The following is an 18,851-nucleotide window of genomic DNA, read 5'->3' as shown; positions in this document are numbered from 1 at the left end:
AAAAAAAAAAAAAAGATACACAATCCAATCTTAATATAAACAAAAGACTTGAACAGATATTCCAAAAAGGAAATTCAAATGTCCAACAAATACATGAAAATAAATTCAGGGTCATTAGCTATCAAATGAAACCACAATGAGATGCCATTACATTTCCACTATGACGACTAGGATTATAAAAACAAAACAGAAAATAACAAATATTAGCAAAGATATGGGGAAAGTGGAAGGCTAACCATTGATACTGGGAATATAAAATAGTATAGCCACATGGTAACATCGTGGCAGTTCCTCTAAAAACTAAAAATCAAACCATCATATGACCTGGCAATTCAACTCCGAGGTATATATCCAAATGACTTGAAACAGACTCCGAGACATGCACATAGATGGTCACTGCAGTATTCACAATAGCCAAAAGGTAGGGAACAACCTAAATGCCCATTAGCAGATGAATGGGTTAAAAACAAAAACAAAAAATGGCTACACACATGAGAATAATATTCAGTCAGTAAGAGAAATGAAGTCTTCATACATGCTGCAGTACGGATTGGGCATCAAGACATTACACTGAGTGAAATAAGTCAATCACAAGAGGGCAAATATTGTATGATTTCATTGAATATAAAGACAAGAAAAGGCAAATGTATACAAACCAAAGTTTATCAGTGGCTACCAGGGCAGCAAAAGGCAGAGTCAAGTGATGGGAACATCACAATGATTATGGGTCGAGGTGCACAGTCAATTATTGTAATTGCTGTCAATAAGTTGTGCACTATAAAAAGTTGAAATGGCAAAAGTTGTGTTGTTGTTCCTGTTAAGTGCGGTTGAGTCGATTCTGATGCATAGCGACCCTGTATAGGGTTTCCAAGGAGCAACTGGTGAGCTTGAACCACTGACCTTGAAGTCTGAGGCATTAGCCCACAGCGCCACACCAGCACACCATAAAAGTTGTGTTAGATACAACAAAAATAAAAAGTAGCTGCTAGATCTGCTTATGTACAACTAAACACATCATGGAATTTGGTACTTTGTTTGGAGGTTTAGGGTCCTTTTTGGAACATCCCAGCTACTTGGTCCACAATGTATTTAGTGCTTCTGTTATACCTCCTACCTTCTAGTTCACTGCGTAGTGCCTGGAGTCTTAAAAACTTGCAAGTAGTACAAACAAGATAGCAGATCGGATAGATGTGCAGTGATGAGCTCCATCAGCAACAACACAGAATACTGGGCAAAGCAGGCTCAGGGGATGGTGCCAAAACTCTGAACCACAAATAAAGCAATATTTAGAAGGTTGGAAGGCTTACATCTAGGGGAATTTGTAGCAGAAGCAAGAAATCCATTGCTTTCTAATTCAAGACGCTTAGCTGCTCCCAGAGCCTCCATCTTGGAGATACCCAGAAGGATCAGAACAGCCATGGATGCCTGACGGAACCATGGAGATAAAGGTGTGGGCATTCTTTTTTTTTTTTAATCTGTTCATTGGTCTCTCGCTGTTTGTGCACCTCCGTTCTGGTGACTAGATGGGGTGCCTGAGCAAGTGGATACCCCATCCCCACCTAGGAGGGTTCTATTACACATGCGCACAGATCTCAAAATTTAAAGCAACAGTTTCAACTTAAAACTAAATGGCAGTACAAAGCGGCCACAGCCGGCCCTGAACTGTTTATCACTAGGAAAGAGGTCTGAATGGGGATTGTGGAGCGGAACAGGCAGACTAAAAAGGAAATAGGCTAAAAATTAAATCCTGGGTTACATCACAACAATCAACAGTGGCATCTTGAAATTTCCCAGGAAGAAGAGTGAAAAGGGAAGCCTAGCTCCTGATCACATGTACCTGGAGGCAAACAGAAAGCATAAAAAAGACCAAAATACACACCCATGTAAATATTAAGGGCACAGATAACTCCTGAATATTTCCAAAAAACAAAAACAGATGACCATATCAGCACATGCCCAAAACGAGATAAAGTGACTGAGGCAAATGAGCTGGAAGGAGACCTACACTCCATACTGGAAGATGGGCAGGCTTTGGAAATGCCTAAGAAGGAATTCAGAAAAATGATTATAAAATGTATCAAAACACTATACAATGGAGTTGAGAAAAATAAGGAAGAAGAACAGGAAAGCACTACAGCAACAATCAATTAAGATAGATGTTGTTGTTGTTGTTAAAGTGCCATCGAGTTGGTTCCAACCCACAGCAACCCTGAACAGGGTTTCCGAGGCTATAAATCTTTACGGGAGCAGAACGCCTCATCCTTCTCCTGCCGAGCAGCTGGTAGTTTCGAACTGCTGACCTTGCAGTTCACAGCCCAATTCGTAACCACTACCCTATCAGAGCTCCTTAAATAAGAATAGATACAGCATTGGAAACAATTCAAAGACTACAGAAAGAGGTCCAAACGATTACTAATAGAATATCAGAAATGGATAATACACTGAAAGGGCAAAGGAATAGAATTGAAGAGATAGAAGCCAGAAATAGCAAGCTAAAAGATAAAGCTCTCAACACTACTAAGACAGAAGAGAAAGCACAAAAAAGGATAAAAAAAATCTGAAGAGGGCGTAAAATACATGTTGGACAACATGAACAGGAATACTTTAAGAATTATTGGCATTCCAGAACAGGAAGAATCACACAAGTCCACAGAGGAGATAGTTGAAGAGCTTCTAGAAGAAAATTTCCCTAGCATCCTGAAAAGTGAAAAGATAAGCATTCAAGAAGCTCAATGAACCCCAGGATGGATAGACAATCACTAAGACATATAATAATCAAACTCCCCAAAATCAAAGATAAGGACAGAATCCTGAAAGCAGCTAAGGAAAAGAGAAGTGTAACATACAAAGGCAAGCAAATCAGATTAAGCTTGGATCTCTCAACAGAAACCATGCAGGCAAGAAGGCAATGAGGAGATATATATAAAACCCTGAAAGAAAGAAAGAAAAAACTGGCAACCAAGAATCCTCTACCCAGCAAAGCTGTCAATCAAATACGACTGTGTAATCATAACATTCCAGAATAAACAGAAGCTAAGGGATTTTGCCAAAGTCAACCCTGCTATGGAAAACATCCTAAAGGAAGTTTTGTGGACTGAGAGCCAACAACCAGAGAATGACGTACCTCGCAGCATCACCCTGAACTCAATCAACAAATGGAAGAGTCAAGAACAGAATAAAATTATAAGAACAGAGGATCAAACGATTACAATGTGAAAGAAGGTTAAAAACAGAGGAACTCTAGAGATCCAGGTGGTGGGAAGGTCTGGCAGATTACAGGATACAACAGACTGTCTTAAATGGTAGGAAGAGTTAATGGAATATAAGGTAACCACAACAGTGGGGTTGGGATGGGAGGTTTAGTTTGGGTGTTGGGGAGGGCAATACAAGACGGGGAAGGAGGCGGAAGAACAAGATAGATAGGGGAACACTGAGACAGGTTTGCATGGGCTAAGTGGGACAGAGGAAAACAGTGATGCATGCTCAACCTTGGAAAACAGGGCTCTGTGATACAGGGATCTAACCATAGTTTGAAGAGGGAAAATAAATACTACAATGCTTGACCGTCTTATGAATATTGGTTTCTCTTGCCTACTATTGTAAAATAAGACACTTGAGTAGGATAGAAAGGAATATTGGGAAACATGATTACAGAAAACTTATAAGCCCATCTTCAGCCTATAACTGATTAGAAAACTTTAAAGGGGGTTCTAGAACTTGCCGAGTGAAACAGGCCTCTTGCAAAGCCTTTGCAGAGTATAGGACCTTAGGTAGAACCCTGAGTGCCATCAGAACCTTATGAGGTGGGACATTCCCACCAGCACGGACAGCAGACCAACGTGGAACAGCTAGAGTAACAGAAGGTACATCTTCAAAGAAAGATCATCAGGAAAACCCCAAAACAAAAATGTCAGATGACTGGCTACTACAAGAAATTATGAATTGGGTTGTGAACCGCAAGGTCACCAGTTCAAAACTACCAGCTGTTCCACAGGAGAAAAATGAGGCGTTCTGTTCCCATAAAAATTTACAACCTCGGAAACCCTGTAAGCGGTCGCTATGAGTCGGAACCGACTCCATGGCACTTAACAACAACAATGGGCCAAGTGGGACAGAGGTAAATAATGATGTGTGCACAACCTGGGAAGAACAGGGCTCTGGGATACAGGGATTGAGACATGGTTGGAATGGGGAAAAGAGGAGAAATAATGTTAAGATGCTTGGCTGTCTTTTGAATACTGGTTTCCCTTGCATACCATTATAAAACAGACACTTGAGGGGGAGAGAAAGGAATAACCAGAAATATCACCTATAACTGATTGGAATATCTGTCACAATTGTAAATGGGAGGAGAGGGACTAAGAGCTGGTGGCCAGGAGGCAGATTTGCAGAATGTGCTCTTTGGAGATACAAATTATTATATATGCCTGAGTGTTTATGAAAAAACAAAAAATCAATAAAACTTGCAAGTGGTCAGCCCAGGGCACAATTTGTCTCTATTCACCTGGAACAACGGAAGAAGGAGAGCTAGGCATAGGATGACATGGAATATGTAGCTAATGTCTCCTTTGTTGTGAAACCAAAAGAACTAGATGGCGTCCAGCTAACATTACTGAACAGTTTGATCAAAGGTTCCAAAAAAGAATCTTGATCAAAGAGGGAGAAATGCAGAACAGAATTTCTAATTCTCAAGGACTCTAGACTTGGCTGGAGCCGTGAAGGGTGGATGGACCTCTGAAATTACTGTGATAATCTTTAAACCTTAAACCAAAACTGAACAATAGCTTGTTGTTGTTAAGTGCTGTCAAGTCAATTCTGACCCATAGCAACCCTGTATAGGGTTTCTGAGAAGCAGGTGTTGAGTTTGAACCACCAACCTTGCAGTTCAAATGACTTTGCAGTCTGGCTCATTAACCCACAGTGCCACACCAGGACTCCTAGTTTTTTTTTTAAAAAAAAGGTCTGTCTTGAACATCGTTAAGTGACATTTGTTGTTGTTATATGCCATCGAGTCAGTTCTGACCCTATATAGGGTTTTCGAGGAACAGCTGGTAAGTTTGAACCAATGACCTTGAAGTTCAAATGGCTTTGCAGTCTGGTGCATTAACCCACAGCACCACACCAGGACTCCTAGGTGCCATTTAGCCTGGTCTAACTCACAGCGATCCTGTACAGGGTTTTCCAAGGACCAACTGGTGGGTCTGAACCTTCTCACTGGAGTCCAGTGCTTATCTTAAAGTGCCATACCAAGACTCTGCCTTGAACAATATGTCCTTTTAAAGACTCGTTATATGAGATCAAATTAACAACAGCAACACCAAAGAGTAGCCTGGAACCTAAGGGGGCAGTGAGTTTGTTAACAAGAAACAACTCAGAAAAGGAGGATGAAAAAGGCTGCACAACTTCAAGAATGTCATCACTGTCACTAAATTGTACATGTAGAAACAGCTGATATGTTTTGTTGCATATGTTCTCAACAATAAAATAAAATTTAAAGGAAAAAAAAAAATGAATTAAATACTGCTAGTTAGTAGTCCTGGTGTGGCACTGTGGGTTAATGCGCCAGACTGCAAAGCCATTTGAACTGCAAGGTTGGCAGTTCAAGCTCACCAGCTTCTCCTTGGAAACCCTATACAGGGTCGCTATGGGTCAGAGCCGACTCGATGGCACTTAACAACAACATCAGTAGTTCTGGTGTGGCCCTGTGGGTTAATGCACCGGACTGCAAAGCCGTTTGAATGGCAAGGTCGGCGGTTTCGAGCTCACCAGCTGCTCCTCGGAAACCCTATACAGGGTCACTATGGGTCGGGACCAACTCGACAGCACTTCACAACAACAACAGTAGGGCCAAAAAAAAAAAAAAAGGTGGGGGGCAATGAAAGAATTCCACAAGTTTATTACAAGAATGCAACAAAAAACGGTTTTGAGGTATTTGAAGAAAACAAAGGATTGGTTACCAAATTCATTTATCTAGGCCCCTCTCCTTCCATGCATTTACCATTGCTCCGAAGTGTCCAGACAACCCAAGGGATTATCTATCTCCTTCCTGTCCAGAAATATCAAGAATCACCACCAAATGGTCATCTTCATGGAAAATAAGGGCAGAGACTGCAGAAAACAGCCAAGTACTCATCACAGGAAAGTTCAAACTAGGATAGGGTAAGTATTGGGAGAAGTGGGGAGAAGGCAGCCCTATTTGCTGGATGAAGAATCCTTTAAGATTATCAGGCACAGCTATGTGGCCTTCCTGAAGGAAGGAGCAGATCCCAGCCTAACTGGAGGCTCCAAGCAGCACCAGGCCTGTAGTACAACTGTGTCACTGTACAGCAGGGATTTGTCAACTCTCCTGAGACTACGCTTCCCTTAGTCAAGTCTGCTTGTCCTCCTCCTGCCAAGAATCACAAGTGGGGATGGGGCTCTCCAGCCCTTTCGGCTAAATCCATACTAGAGGCTATTGCTTGGTGGCACACCTGTTGGGATTCTAGGTCTGTTCTCAATTATACCCCTGATTTCTTCTACAAGAAGGTCTTCCTATTCTTAGGTTTTTCCCCTTTAGCCAAGGCTGTGTTTGGGGACTCCCAATGACCTCTCCTCACCCCATCCAGGGGAAGTTCCTGAATTTCAGTCCCAGTGTAAGGTCTTATCTCAGCCCTGGGGTCTCCAAAGGAGGGAAGGAAGAAGGTAACACCAAGTAGTGCCCCTCTCTCATCCCCAGGTTTGTTTGTTCTTGAAGTCCCACTCCACTTAGAAGGATCTTCTCAGTTTAGTTTTCTAATCCCAGCAGAACAGAAGAGCCGGGCTCTGGTCACGAAGGAGGGAGAGAAGGCTAGGGTGAAAGAAGGGCAGAGTGCTTTCCTTCAGGAGAGGTGTCAGCGGCTGGTCTACATTCAGGTTTTTTCTTGTTCCTTGGCAGTCCTCCTAATCCACATTTTAGAGAGACGGGAAGTAGGAAGAGACTCTGACGAACTCACCCACATTAAGGTGTCAGTGATGTTCATCCTTCAGATAAATTCACATGTAAAATCTTCAGGGGAAAAAAAATTCAACAGAAATCTTTAGGAGAAAAATGGCAATTAAATCTAAGACACCATCAACCAAACAGCACAAATTCAGGTTTCTGTGCAATGGACTTCCAAGCAGGACTTAACTTTTTTCTATGAACCCAGATGGACACCTCCCCTATGGGCAGACCTGTCTCTCAGCTGCCTCCAGCAAGGCTAGTTTCCTGATGGCAGGTTGCTCAGAAGGAAGGATGAAAAAAGAACAGGAGTTAAGGAAGAGTCTGAGGGGTGAGTGATCCACAAAGAAATTAACTTGAGCAGAGGCACTGTGTGGACCAAGACTGAGACCGCAGGGTCGGCTGTGGGCCTTGGTCATGGGGCCTAGCCCTCCTCAGTGAAGACTCTCCCCACCCCATCACAGTATGAGGCCCAGCTAGGGCCTGATTCGCTCTGCCCTCACAGGTGCTCCTTAGGATTTCTAACACAGTCTTATCTTTCTCCCGCGGAGTAGATGGTAGTTTTGAACCACCAACCTTGAGGTTAGCAGCCCAATGATTAACTCACTGAACATGATATTGTACAAAGACAGGCTCCGCCATGCTCAATTTTATTAAAAATGAAAATGGAAAAGTTGCTTGCAAAACCAGAGATAACCCATGGCTATTAAGCCATTTTAGCTCCTTTAACTCTGAAGGATCTTGCTGTTGTTAAGTGATGTCGAGTCAGTTCAAACTCGACAACAACCCTGTGTAGGGTTTCTGAAAAGCAGCTGGAGGATTTGAACAGCTGACCAGGGAGTTAGCAGTTTAATGCTTATCTCCCAAAGCCCCACACCAGGACTCCAAAGGGCAGTTATGTTGTTAAGTGCCATTGAGTCAGTTCTGAATCATAGCGACCTATATAGGGCTTTCAAGAGTGACTGGTGGGTTTGAACCCTGACCTTGTAATTAACAGTCTAGTGCTCGGCTGCTGCTGGTAAATGTGATTGAGTCAGTTCAGATTCATAGCGACCCTGCAAAGGTTTTCCGAGAAGCGGCTGGTGAGTCTGAAACACCGACCTTGTGGTCCAGTACATTATCCTGCGGTGCCATATCAGGACCTTACTCTAGAGCTTTCTTCAAGTACTCATGGAATCTCTAAGATAGAACTCTAGACTTCAGGGACCAATTTTTCTGCCACAAAGGATGCCGCGAGGCAGGAAAACCTCATGGTCCCTCTCTGCTCTCCCCGACCCACAATCCCATTAGCACCTCAAGGCAGGTATCCCCTCCAGGTATCCTCTGGCCTCACAAAAGTTGAATCTGAGGAAGATAACATATCCAGGAAACTTGAAATATTCTATAAGAGGTAAAATTGTTGCTGTTGTTAGTTTCATAGCAACCTCATGTGTATCAACGGAGAATTGTGCTCCGTAAGATTTTTAGCCTTCCCCTCAACTGCTTGGAAGCAGATCCCCAGACCTGTCTCCTTGGTGCCTTTCGACTTGTCTACCCACTGCTGTCCAGTCGAGTCTGACTCAGTGACCTTACAGGACACAGTAGAGCTGCTCCACTGGTTTTCCAAGGTTTCTTAAAAAACAGACGGTCACATTTTTCTCACATAGAGCTGGTAGGCTTGAATCATCAACTTTTGGGCAGCAGCTGAAAATGTTTAAACACTGTGCTCCCAGAACTCTCTTTTTGGCTAGTAGTAGAGCACGTACATATTTTTACAACCCAGTTGTTATTAAGTGCCAAGTATCATGTTGCTGTTAAGTGCTATCAATTCAGATTTGACTCATTGTGACCCTGTGTAAAGTTTCCAAGGAGCGGCTGGTGAACTTGAACCACTGACCTTACAGTTCAGTGCATTATCCCACAGTGCCACACCAGGATTCCAAATTTAAGTGTTATTAGTAAGAGTCAAAACTGAGAACTATCACAAATTCACAATAAAACATTAAAAAAAAAAAAAAAAGAGTCAAAACTGAAGAGTGAACCAAAAAAACTGAGAAGCGGCTGGTGGGTTTGGACTGCCAACTTTGTGGTTAACAGTCCAATGCTAATCCTACATTCCAGTGACGCTAATAATCCTTTGTTGTTGCTGTGAAGTTGGTTCCGACTCACAGCAACCCTGTGATAGTTTCTGAGGCACAGCTGGTGGGTTTGAACCGCCGACCTTGCAGTTAGCAGTCCAGTGCTTATCTGACAACACCAAACCAAGACTCCAATAATCCTTTAGTAGCTCTGAAAGTTATGATTCAGTTTGCAAAGGAAAAAGTACAACAAAAAATGATTTCAACTATTCACTCCATCAAAATGGTCAAGAAATGCACTTGCTGCTTGGCATGAACTTTCCCAGTGTCATCTGGATGGAAAACACTGCTTAGGGAAGGGGGTGGGGAGGGCAGAGAAATCCAAAAAGGGAAAAACAAGCCACTCATGAGTCCCTCCCACATCCTTCCCACTCCCAGCCCTCAACAGCAACCCAAATACAGAATATCTTGAGCTGGAAGAAACCTTATTTTTAGATGAGGAAACCAAGGCCCAGAGGTCCAGGGACAAGCATGTCAGAAGCGGCCCCAGTGGCCCAGGAGCCTGGCTCCCCATAGGTCAATGCTCTTTTGCAGGTCTTGATCTCACCAACCCACTCAGATTGCAGTTGGGGGGGGGGGTCACACCGAGGGGGCTCAGGTACAAGCCGCCTTCAGCTTTTGAGTGAAGAGAGAAAAAACAACACAAGTTTATCCGGCATGAGTCAATGTGCCTGATGGTGGTGTATGTGCAGTATAATGGTGGGGTGAGGTTCAGGATGGTGATGGTGGTCCCAATCCTAAAAGCCTAGTTCACTAAGGGGAAGTCACAGGAAAGAAACACAGACAGCCAGGCTACCAACTCCCAGCCACTATGAGCGAACAGCCTTGTGCTCCACTAACTGTAGGGCGGAGGGTGGAGTAGAAGCAACTTAGGATAGCTGTACCACAGCAGCTCAGGATGCCCCTTTCCCAAAGCCACACTATTCAAGTTGGGCCCAAACAGAAGCCCAGGCCACCCCCATATTGATGTCTTACTACCACCTCCCTGTGGGCTAATGTATCAGACTGCAAAGTCGGTGGTTCAAGCTCACCAGTTGCTCCTTGGAAACCCTATACAGGGTCGCTATGGGTCGGAATTGACTCGACTCGAAGGCACTTAACAACAAACAACATCACCTCCCCCAGACCACATGGTTTATGAGTTACAACCTGTATTATAAAATTTATAGCTTTCCTGTTATAAAAACCCAGAATGCCCATGTATCAACCAGCCATCACTACACCCAGAGCTGATGAAGTCCCAGCCCTCACACCCATCAAGGCAGGGAGCTTCGTGGCCTTCTCTCCTCTGTTCAACTATGAAGAGGAGGGTAAGCAGATTAATCTCAGATGCCTTCACAATCTGACATTCTAAGATACCAGAATTTTTAAGGGAAGTGGGAGAAAGGGATCAAGCCTCAAGCTAAGACTTGGGCACTGTCCTTCCATGTGCTCACAAGAAAGCAAAGATGTGGTAAAGAAGAGAGACCAAGCAGAGAGAGCAGAGAGTCAGTCCTGGGTTTCTAGGCCAAGTTCGGCCTGGGGCTTGAGAGGGTCTCTCTACTGGATGGGTCAGTGCTGGGACAGTCAAGCAGACAGTTTAGTTCAGTTTCTCACCGTTACAGAGATTCTCTGTATATGCTGAGGAGGGCGAGTTGGGCCCTGCCTGAGTCTCATGCTTAGGCTTGGCACTAGCAGGTTGTTCTTACCCCTCCCAGGGGAAAGAAGTCCCTCTGAGTGGGGCCACTTGACGCGAGGTGGATGGAATGCGGTGACAAGGGCTGCAGACCCAGGACTTATAAGGCACTGATCAAGGACGCAGGGAAAATGCAAGCAAGATATAGCTGGTGGCAGTGAATCTACACACACGCTCCGGGACCCCTTATGCTCTTAGGATGTGGTTCCCATGCCCTCACTAAGGAGCACGGGCGCTGCTCAGCGACCCAGGCTCGTACACTGCCCAGACCCCTATGAGGGACTCCCCACCAGAGCTCACCTACTACCACAGCTGACCTGGTGGGAAGCAGTTTTAGGCTGTTCAGTGTTTTCACTGTCCCTGCTAATTCCAGCCCCCATCACCTGGTAACAGGGGTTAGTGCTGAAAGCCCTTTAGCTTCCATACTTTAGTTCCCATTCTTTCACACACAGTAATACTATCACAGTATGATTCAAACAGTCCTTTGATATAACAGTCAGAGTGGGATTGGAACTCATTTTTCAGAGGACACTGACTCAGGGATTGGGTACCTGACCAGTCAGTAGCAGAACTGGGAGTCAAATCATCTGGAAGTTTGGGTGTCTTCCTCTACCATCTGTAATATGTCCTACAATTCCAACTGTTTGTGTGTATGTGTGTACAGGTGGGGGAACAGAGACTGAGGTGATAAGATGTTCTCTAAAGACAGGGATAGGGCTGCGTATATAAAGTACTAACTAAAGAGTTTCAGAACTACTTCCAGCTACTTCTAACCCAGGAACAGAAGGCTTAACCTCTGGGGACACACCTGGTCATAGCCTGTTTGGGTGCACTGATCAAACAGAGCCTGCGTTGTGTAGAGCTCTCTCCCTGTCAGTGCACTAGCAGGCTGATGTGGGGAGGAGGGTTGCTTATCCCTTTGGCTTCAGACAGAGGCAGGTGTCATGGCTTAAGTATCAGGCAACCCAGAGTAGCAGGCCTTTCATGGACGAGGCTCCGCCTTCCTTCAGTGCCATCCATCCACTATGTCATGTGGCCAGTCAATGCTGAACTCTCACCCATCCTGTGTACCTGACCAGGGCTGTAGTTGTCTCCACTGCCACAAACTATCCTCAGAGAGCACGAGGTTCAAGCATAGTGCTTGGGGAATTCTACATCCTGCCCAACAGTCCCTAAGTCACCAATGTCATTCTATGTGAGCACATAGCATTGTGCCTATCCCATCCACTTGCCCATTTCTGAATGAGATACACGAAGCCTGACAGGAGACAGGGTGTTCCTAATGCTTTTGCTGGGAGAGAGTCTCTGTTCAAAGAGGGAAGTTGGTTCCAGGACCTGCATTCTGGTTTGGAGCTCCCCTGCTGAACATAAATCAAGAGAAGACACTGGTAGTTCAGGGAAGAAGCCTCACCTTCCATGTGGGAGACTGGGGTTGGATTCCTGGCCAGTGTACCTCATGTACATCACCTGTCTGTCAGTGGAGGTCTACATGTTGCTATGATGCCGAACAGGTTTCAGTAGAGCTTCTAGATTAAGCTAGATAAGTTAAAAATGCCTAGTGACCTGCTTCCAAAAATCCAATAAAAACCCAATGGATCACAACATTGATCCACAACCGACCACAGGGATGGTGCATTTTATTTCATTGTGTATGGGGGTGACATGAGTTAAGGGCCAACCCAGTGGCAAGTTAACACCACACATCAAGCACAGGGCAGAAGCGGGGGAGGGGCCGGGAATGCAAAGTGGAGAGGAGGAGAGCCTTCACAGTTACACAGGTTCTCAAAATTGATACTGGATCTAAAAGAGTGAATTGGCCAAGTACTGTAGGATATACATTTTTACAACAATTTATAAAAAATCTTCAGGTCCTATTCCAGTAACTTTTCCCTGTTCTCCCAATAAAAACTCAAGCCCCATTTAGGAAGGAAGCCTAGAAGAGTTCAAAGAGGAGCTAAGTACCCTAAGACACTTTACTATGGCATGGCCCAAGCCAGGCTCCATCCCTTCTCCCTGAGGAATCAAAGACATGTTCAAAATTATACAGGTGGCCTTGGTGGTTGGCTTGTGACAGCCAAGAGCCTCTGTTCAGGTGGCCATGAATGACCCCAAGAAGATGGGCCCAAGCAGACCCTTCCCACCAGAGCCAGATTCTGGTGCAACTCTGGAGGCCTCCAGCATGGATAAATCAATCAGCATACTCTTCCTACAAGGGCCCAGCAAGGGAGGACCCAACGGTTCGGGCATCTGCCTAGCATTGGCACCTTCAGATATAGCCTGATTCTTTCTATTCAAGGAGAGGATGTAGAAGAAAACAAAAACGCAAGGTGGCTGGCTATGCTGGTCTCTAGACAGGTATGTGGATTAGTCCTGGCATAGGAATCCTGGGGATATTTGTAGCTCCCCTCACCCCCTGAAGGCAGGTGATATGCTCTGCCCCACGGTTTTGTCAGGGGCATGAAAACTCCAATGGGGCAACCATGGTCAGGGGATGAGAGAGGAACTGATAAGGCAGTTAGCAAAGGCTAAGGGCCATAGGGCCATGCCAAGATCCCGCATATTCCAGTTCAGTGCTGTGTAAACAGAGGCAAGAGGTACTGAACTGGGGCAAGCAGGATGGTCTCCTCCTCTACCTCAGAACTGCCTGGAAGCCCAGTGGAATAAGAAGCAGCACATGAGAGCAAAGTGAAGGCTCAGCACCCTACTGTCCACATCTTGCCTCTACTTATAGCACTGTCAAGCCTGAGGTAGAAATGAGAAGGAGACAGCCAGCAGTCACCAAATCTGGAGTGTGATTCACAAGCTGGTTGTCACTGGGGCGAACCAGACAGGCCCAAGTGAATGACTCCCCAAAATGACAGCAGCCACTTTTGTAAGAAACTCAAGGCAGTGGAGTAACAAAGGGGCAGTCAGTCTCGGGTATAAGCAACAAGGGGCAGACAGTAGAGAATTTAAAAAATTTTAACTGACCTGAGCTTTGCAACATCACCAGGTGATAGCAATTCTAAACAATGATCTGCGATAAAATGCCTGTCCTTGCAGGAATCAACAACCCCCATCACCTAGTCTTGGGATGTCAAGCACCAAAGAAATTAGCCTTAGGCCAGTCTCTGGTTTTCTGCTTAAGACAAGGGCATCATCCAAATCTCAGCCCTCAAAATCTTTAGTCACAGAAACTTTTCTCCCCTCAAAATCTTTAGTCACAGAAACTTTTTTCCCCTCTACTCCAAGTCTTGCCAAGACCCCTAATATAAAACAGAGCAGCAGGTCTAGTGTGTGGTGAAGAGTACAATCAATTCTGGGTTTAAATCCCAATTCTACCACTTGATAGCTGAATGAAAGCTACAGAACCTCTCACTACCTCTGCCTCTATGAAATACACACATTTTCATCATACAATGGTGGTAATGTGTGTATTTCATAGAGCTGCTGTGACAGTTAAGTGAGTCAAAATGGCAGTGTTTAGGCCAACGCCTGAATGATACCATATATGGGTTTACTATTATTAGTACAGTATCTAATATATACTTGAACAGAGGAGACACATCCACAGCAACCTCCATAGGAGGGAAGCCTGACCTCTTTTGTCAAAATCTGCCAGGATCCACCTACCTGGACTGCTTTTGGGGAAGAGCCCAGAAGCACAGAAGCCTCAACCCCCACATCTAGAGTCTGCACTGCAGACAGAGCATCCAGATATCCCAGATTCTTCTTGAAAATAACTTCTGACGGCACCCACGCCATACAATGGGCCCCCAGAATTCCTTCATGTTCACCTATAGGGTTAACTGATCGTTTCCTTGGGGACCATTTCTTGGTACCTTGGGGTACCAGGCCTGCTAAGAAGTTGCCTTTGCCCAGCTACACTGGGTGCAATGGATAAGCAAAGACAGGGTTAAGGAGGACAGGGTATGGGTCAAACCGTAACTCCTTTCACCACCATTAACCCTGCCTTTCTACTCTTCATCACTGTTGGTAAACTGAGTCAGTTCCAACTTGGAGCGGCCCTGTATAGGGCTTCTAAGGAGTGGCTGGTGGGTTTGAACCACCTACCTTGTGGTTAAGCAGTCCAGTGCTCAGAACTCACCATTAAGCTGACATAAAACTTCAACTCTTAGAAACATGTACCTTCACCCCGACCCAAGGATTCAAATACCATCCTCCTCCCTAGAGCACCCCACAATTAAAAATGACTGTAACGGACTCTCCATTGTCAATACAGAACACGCTTTCAAACAGCGTACAACCTTCCCCAGCCATCCCTCACGAGCCTGTCCAGAGTGGGGTTCATTCACTTTAACTCACACCTTCCGGGGCCCTAGCAACAGCCACAGACTCATCTGGGGGTGGAAGAGGAACATCTAGCTTTGCTCAAATATTGAAACAGGATACTTAGTGCTTCCGTAGAATTCCTTTCTGTACTCAATACCTTTACAAGTGACTGAAAATGTCAAGCACTCAACCTCAAGGTCAGTTTGAACCAAGAAGTCAGCGGTTCAAACTTACCAGCTGCTCCTTGGAAACCCTATACAGGGTCAGTATTGAGTGGGAACCGACTAGATGGCACTTAACAACACGAATTCCTTTGTATACTCAGTACCTTTCCAAGTGACTGAAAAATGTCAATTTCCTTCCCAACTCATTCCAGTATGATCTGATTTTTCATAATGTGGCACTTGATCCAGTTGTCACGTATCAAACTAGTAGTTACCCAAGGAGCCTTGGGATACACATCTGGCTAACTGCAAGGTCAGCAGTTCGAATCCACCCTGGGAGAAAGATGAGGCTTTCTGTGATGCTGTGGGCTAATGCGCTGGACTACAAAGTAAGGTTGAACTGCAAAGTCAGCAGTTCAAGTTCACCAGCTGCTCCCTAGAAACTATACAGGGTCATTATGAGTTGGAACGGACTCAAGGGCACTTAACAACAACAACAAAGGTTTACAGCCTCAAAAACCCTATACAGGGTCGCCATGAGTCAGAACCAACTCAATGGTATACAGCATTAGCAGTAGTTTCCCAAATAAACCACCTGGTTCCACTATCTACTATATTTCCCTCTTACTGAAATGTCTTTCCCACTCTTCAAGTGTAACAACCTACTCTGGGAGGACTAGTCTCTAACTCCTTAGTGGTACCACTACACCTGCACTAATATTCCTTTATACATCATTGTATTTAACATACTAGGTCACTTTTTGTCAAGTTCTTCTCATTCCCAGTCTGACCTTTTCACCTGCTTCCTTAATTTGTGATACAGATAAAGACTGTTGGGTAGGGTGGGCAAGCAGGAAAAAAGTCCTGTATCTGTTGCCACTGAGTTGATTCTGCCTCCAGTGACCCCAAATGTGCAGAGTAGAACTGTGCTCCAGAAGGTTTTCAAATCTTGGAAATAGATCGCCAGACTTTTTCTTTTAAGGTGCTCCTGGGTAGGTATGAATCGTTAACTTTTCAGTTAGTAGTCAAGCACTTAACCATTGTGCCACCATGGACTCCAGAAGGCAGGCAGTCCCATTGTTATGCACGTTGTTGTTGTTAAGTGCTATTGAGTTGGTTCTGACTCAAAAAGGCCCTGTATAGGTTCCCAGGGCTTTAAATCTTTGTAGGAGCAGAAAGCCTCATCTTGCTTCTGTGGAGTGACTTATGGGCTTTTACCATGGACCTTGTGGTTCACAGTCCAGTGCTTATCATCTGGAGCAACCACGCTCCCAGTTGTCCTTCTCCAACAATCTAACACCTTTAGAAATTGAGGCAATATAAAGGGCAGAAAAGAGTGCCTTGGTTTTCTACAGTTACTGTATCTAATCAACTGGGAAGAGCCAGTGTGGGTTACCCATGATAGTAAACCATTATGGCTTAATGCAGAGTCACCAGTGGCTCTTGGGGGGTTCCAGAACTTTCTAGGGAACAGCTAAGCAGGAAGGAAGAAGTTCAGTTTTAACCCAAACCACCACAATCCAAGATAAAGACCCCAGCAGAGAAGCTCTTGGCCTATTTGAAAAGTTGGTGAGGGGAAGGGGGTCCTTAGTTTTAGACCTCTGCTAGCATGTGCCCATATGGGCCCCTCTGCCAGCACCAATCACTTTGATGCTCTGGTCCACCACAGTGCTCCAAGGAGGAATAGTAGGGATTCACTTTAAAAAAAAAAAAAGACCAATTACTTCGACTGATTTCTCTATGACTGGCCACATGGCTCACCCTTCCCGCTCCAGAGTAGTGAGTGTGAGGGTCAGCTCAGCCAAGACCCAATCTCTGGGGCGGTGTGAAGTCAGCCCTCTGAAGGTCGACCCCCAATTTCAGTCCAGGCATGTCCAGCATTAAGGTACAAGAACAAGGCCTTCAGAAGCCAAAATAACCTGTAGAGCCACTAATGGACACACCCCTTAGAATGAAGGAGTATTATTTATCAGCACCCTCCCACCAAATCAAGATCCAGATCCTGAACGAAGGCAGAGAGCAGACCTCTAAGGAGATGAAAGTGGGGACTGGAAGCAGTACCCTCCCACCATCCCTCCCAGTGTAGTTCAGCCTTAGGCCATCCCAGTCATTCCTCACCAAACCCAAAGCACAGTAGAGCGACTGGAGGCAGCAACACCAGCTCCACCATCCCACCCCCGCCCCTCGTAGGGGTTTCTGTGGTTTCTTTCCAAGGGAAAAGGCGCTCAGGACCGATAACTGGCCCTTGGTTTCCTGGGACAGAGCATGCCAGGGAGGGGCAAGAAGGGTCTCTGAGTAACAGCAGAGACTAGCAGCCCTTTGAAGCAAGTGAGACGTGAATCCCCTTTCCACAGCAGCTCTTTCTGTTGGCCTAGCCTGGTCCTAGTCTCTGATAGCTTTATGGCTTTTTAGCCACCACCCCACCCCCACACATATCCTTCCCGATTTCACCATCCCAATAACCTCCCAGCTGCTGGTGGTTCCAAGAAAGCCTCATACTCCCTACTCTTAGCACATGGCTGGCGGACAAGATATTGCTTCGCCTTGCAGAATTTCATTTAGGAAAACTTTTAGGTCCTGGCTTCGCTGTCAGGGCAAAACCGGAGAAAGAAAAACGGGGAGCAGAGTTGTCTAGTTCTCTCCTTCCTAATTCTAATTCCCAGCTGTCCCCTCTGTCATAACCCAAGATCTGGGTCTTTGAAGAAAGCTTGCCCATTTTGCAATGACCACAATTCTAATGAACCAAGGTGCAGGGCTGCCAGCCCAGGCTTCGAAGGTCATGGGGGAGGGGGAATCAAGGGAGAAAGGGCAAGCCGGTGAAGGTGCTGCCCGCCAACCGTACTAAACTAGCGGAGCTCCTTCCAGCCGAGGCGGGAGTCCCAGCAACGAAGGAGGTGAGTCTTGGAGAAGGGCAGAGTCGTGCCGGAGGTGGGAAGGGAGGACACGCGGTCAGCAGACGTGGGGTCGCTCGCCCACCGCAGGACGCATGGACCGCTGTCGTCGCGCGGCAAGCCCCGAGCTCGTGAAGGCGGGGAGACAATGCCCGCCCGGCGGGGCAGTCCAGGCCGCACGCCCCCGCCCGCCGGACACTGGCTGCTCCTCCCGGGGCGAAGGGCAGCGGCGGGAAGGCGCTGGGAGCGATGGCCTGGCCAACCCCGCGCGGCGCGGGACGCCCCAGCTCCCTCTTCCATGCCCACCTCGTGTGCACTTCACGGGGCAAGTCCCGGGGCCGCAGACCCACCTCCTCCTCCAGGGTGCTGCCGGAGCCCGTGCTCGTGCCGGTGCCGGTGCCGGTGCTGTGCTCGCCGTCCGGCTTGAGGTTGCTCATGGTGCGGGGGGAGGGGGCGAGGGGAAGGGAACGCTGAGGGCGCACGCGGCGCCCGGCCCCGGCGGGGAGGTGGGAAGGGGCGCCGTGAGCGGTGCGCTCAGGGAGTGCGGGGAGGAGTGGCGGTGGGGGGAGGGCGCAGGGAGGTGAGAGGGGAGCCGCCACGCCGGGCTCGCCGGGCTAGGGTCACATCAAGTTTGGCGGGTGTAGGAGGCAGGGAGGGGGTGCGGCGGGGGAGGCGCTGGGAACCGGAGCCGAGCCGGAGCGGCCACCGCCTCCGCCTTTTCACTGCGACCCGCGAGTGAGCCCGCTGCAGCCGCGGCCGGGGGCGGGCTTCGGG

At 46.6% G+C, this 18,851-nt stretch overlaps 1 protein-coding gene across 1 annotated transcript in view; it reads right to left on the bottom strand.

Moving 5' to 3' along the window:
• RBPMS2 (RNA binding protein with multiple splicing 2) overlaps window positions 1–18,514 on the bottom strand; it is a 40,590-nt gene extending 22,076 nt beyond the window's left edge. The window contains exon 1 of the mRNA XM_006831538.1: window positions 18,428–18,514. Coding sequence (XP_006831601.1) covers window positions 18,428–18,514 — 87 coding nt within the window. The remainder of the gene's footprint in view (window positions 1–18,427) is intronic.
• Window positions 18,515–18,851: the final 337 nt, after the last annotated feature.

This window comes from Chrysochloris asiatica, unplaced genomic scaffold, assembly GCF_000296735.1.
Source record: "Chrysochloris asiatica unplaced genomic scaffold, ChrAsi1.0 scaffold00004, whole genome shotgun sequence".
Classification (NCBI taxonomy): domain Eukaryota; kingdom Metazoa; phylum Chordata; class Mammalia; order Afrosoricida; family Chrysochloridae; genus Chrysochloris; species Chrysochloris asiatica.
This window is presented reverse-complemented; position numbering and strand designations above follow the sequence as displayed.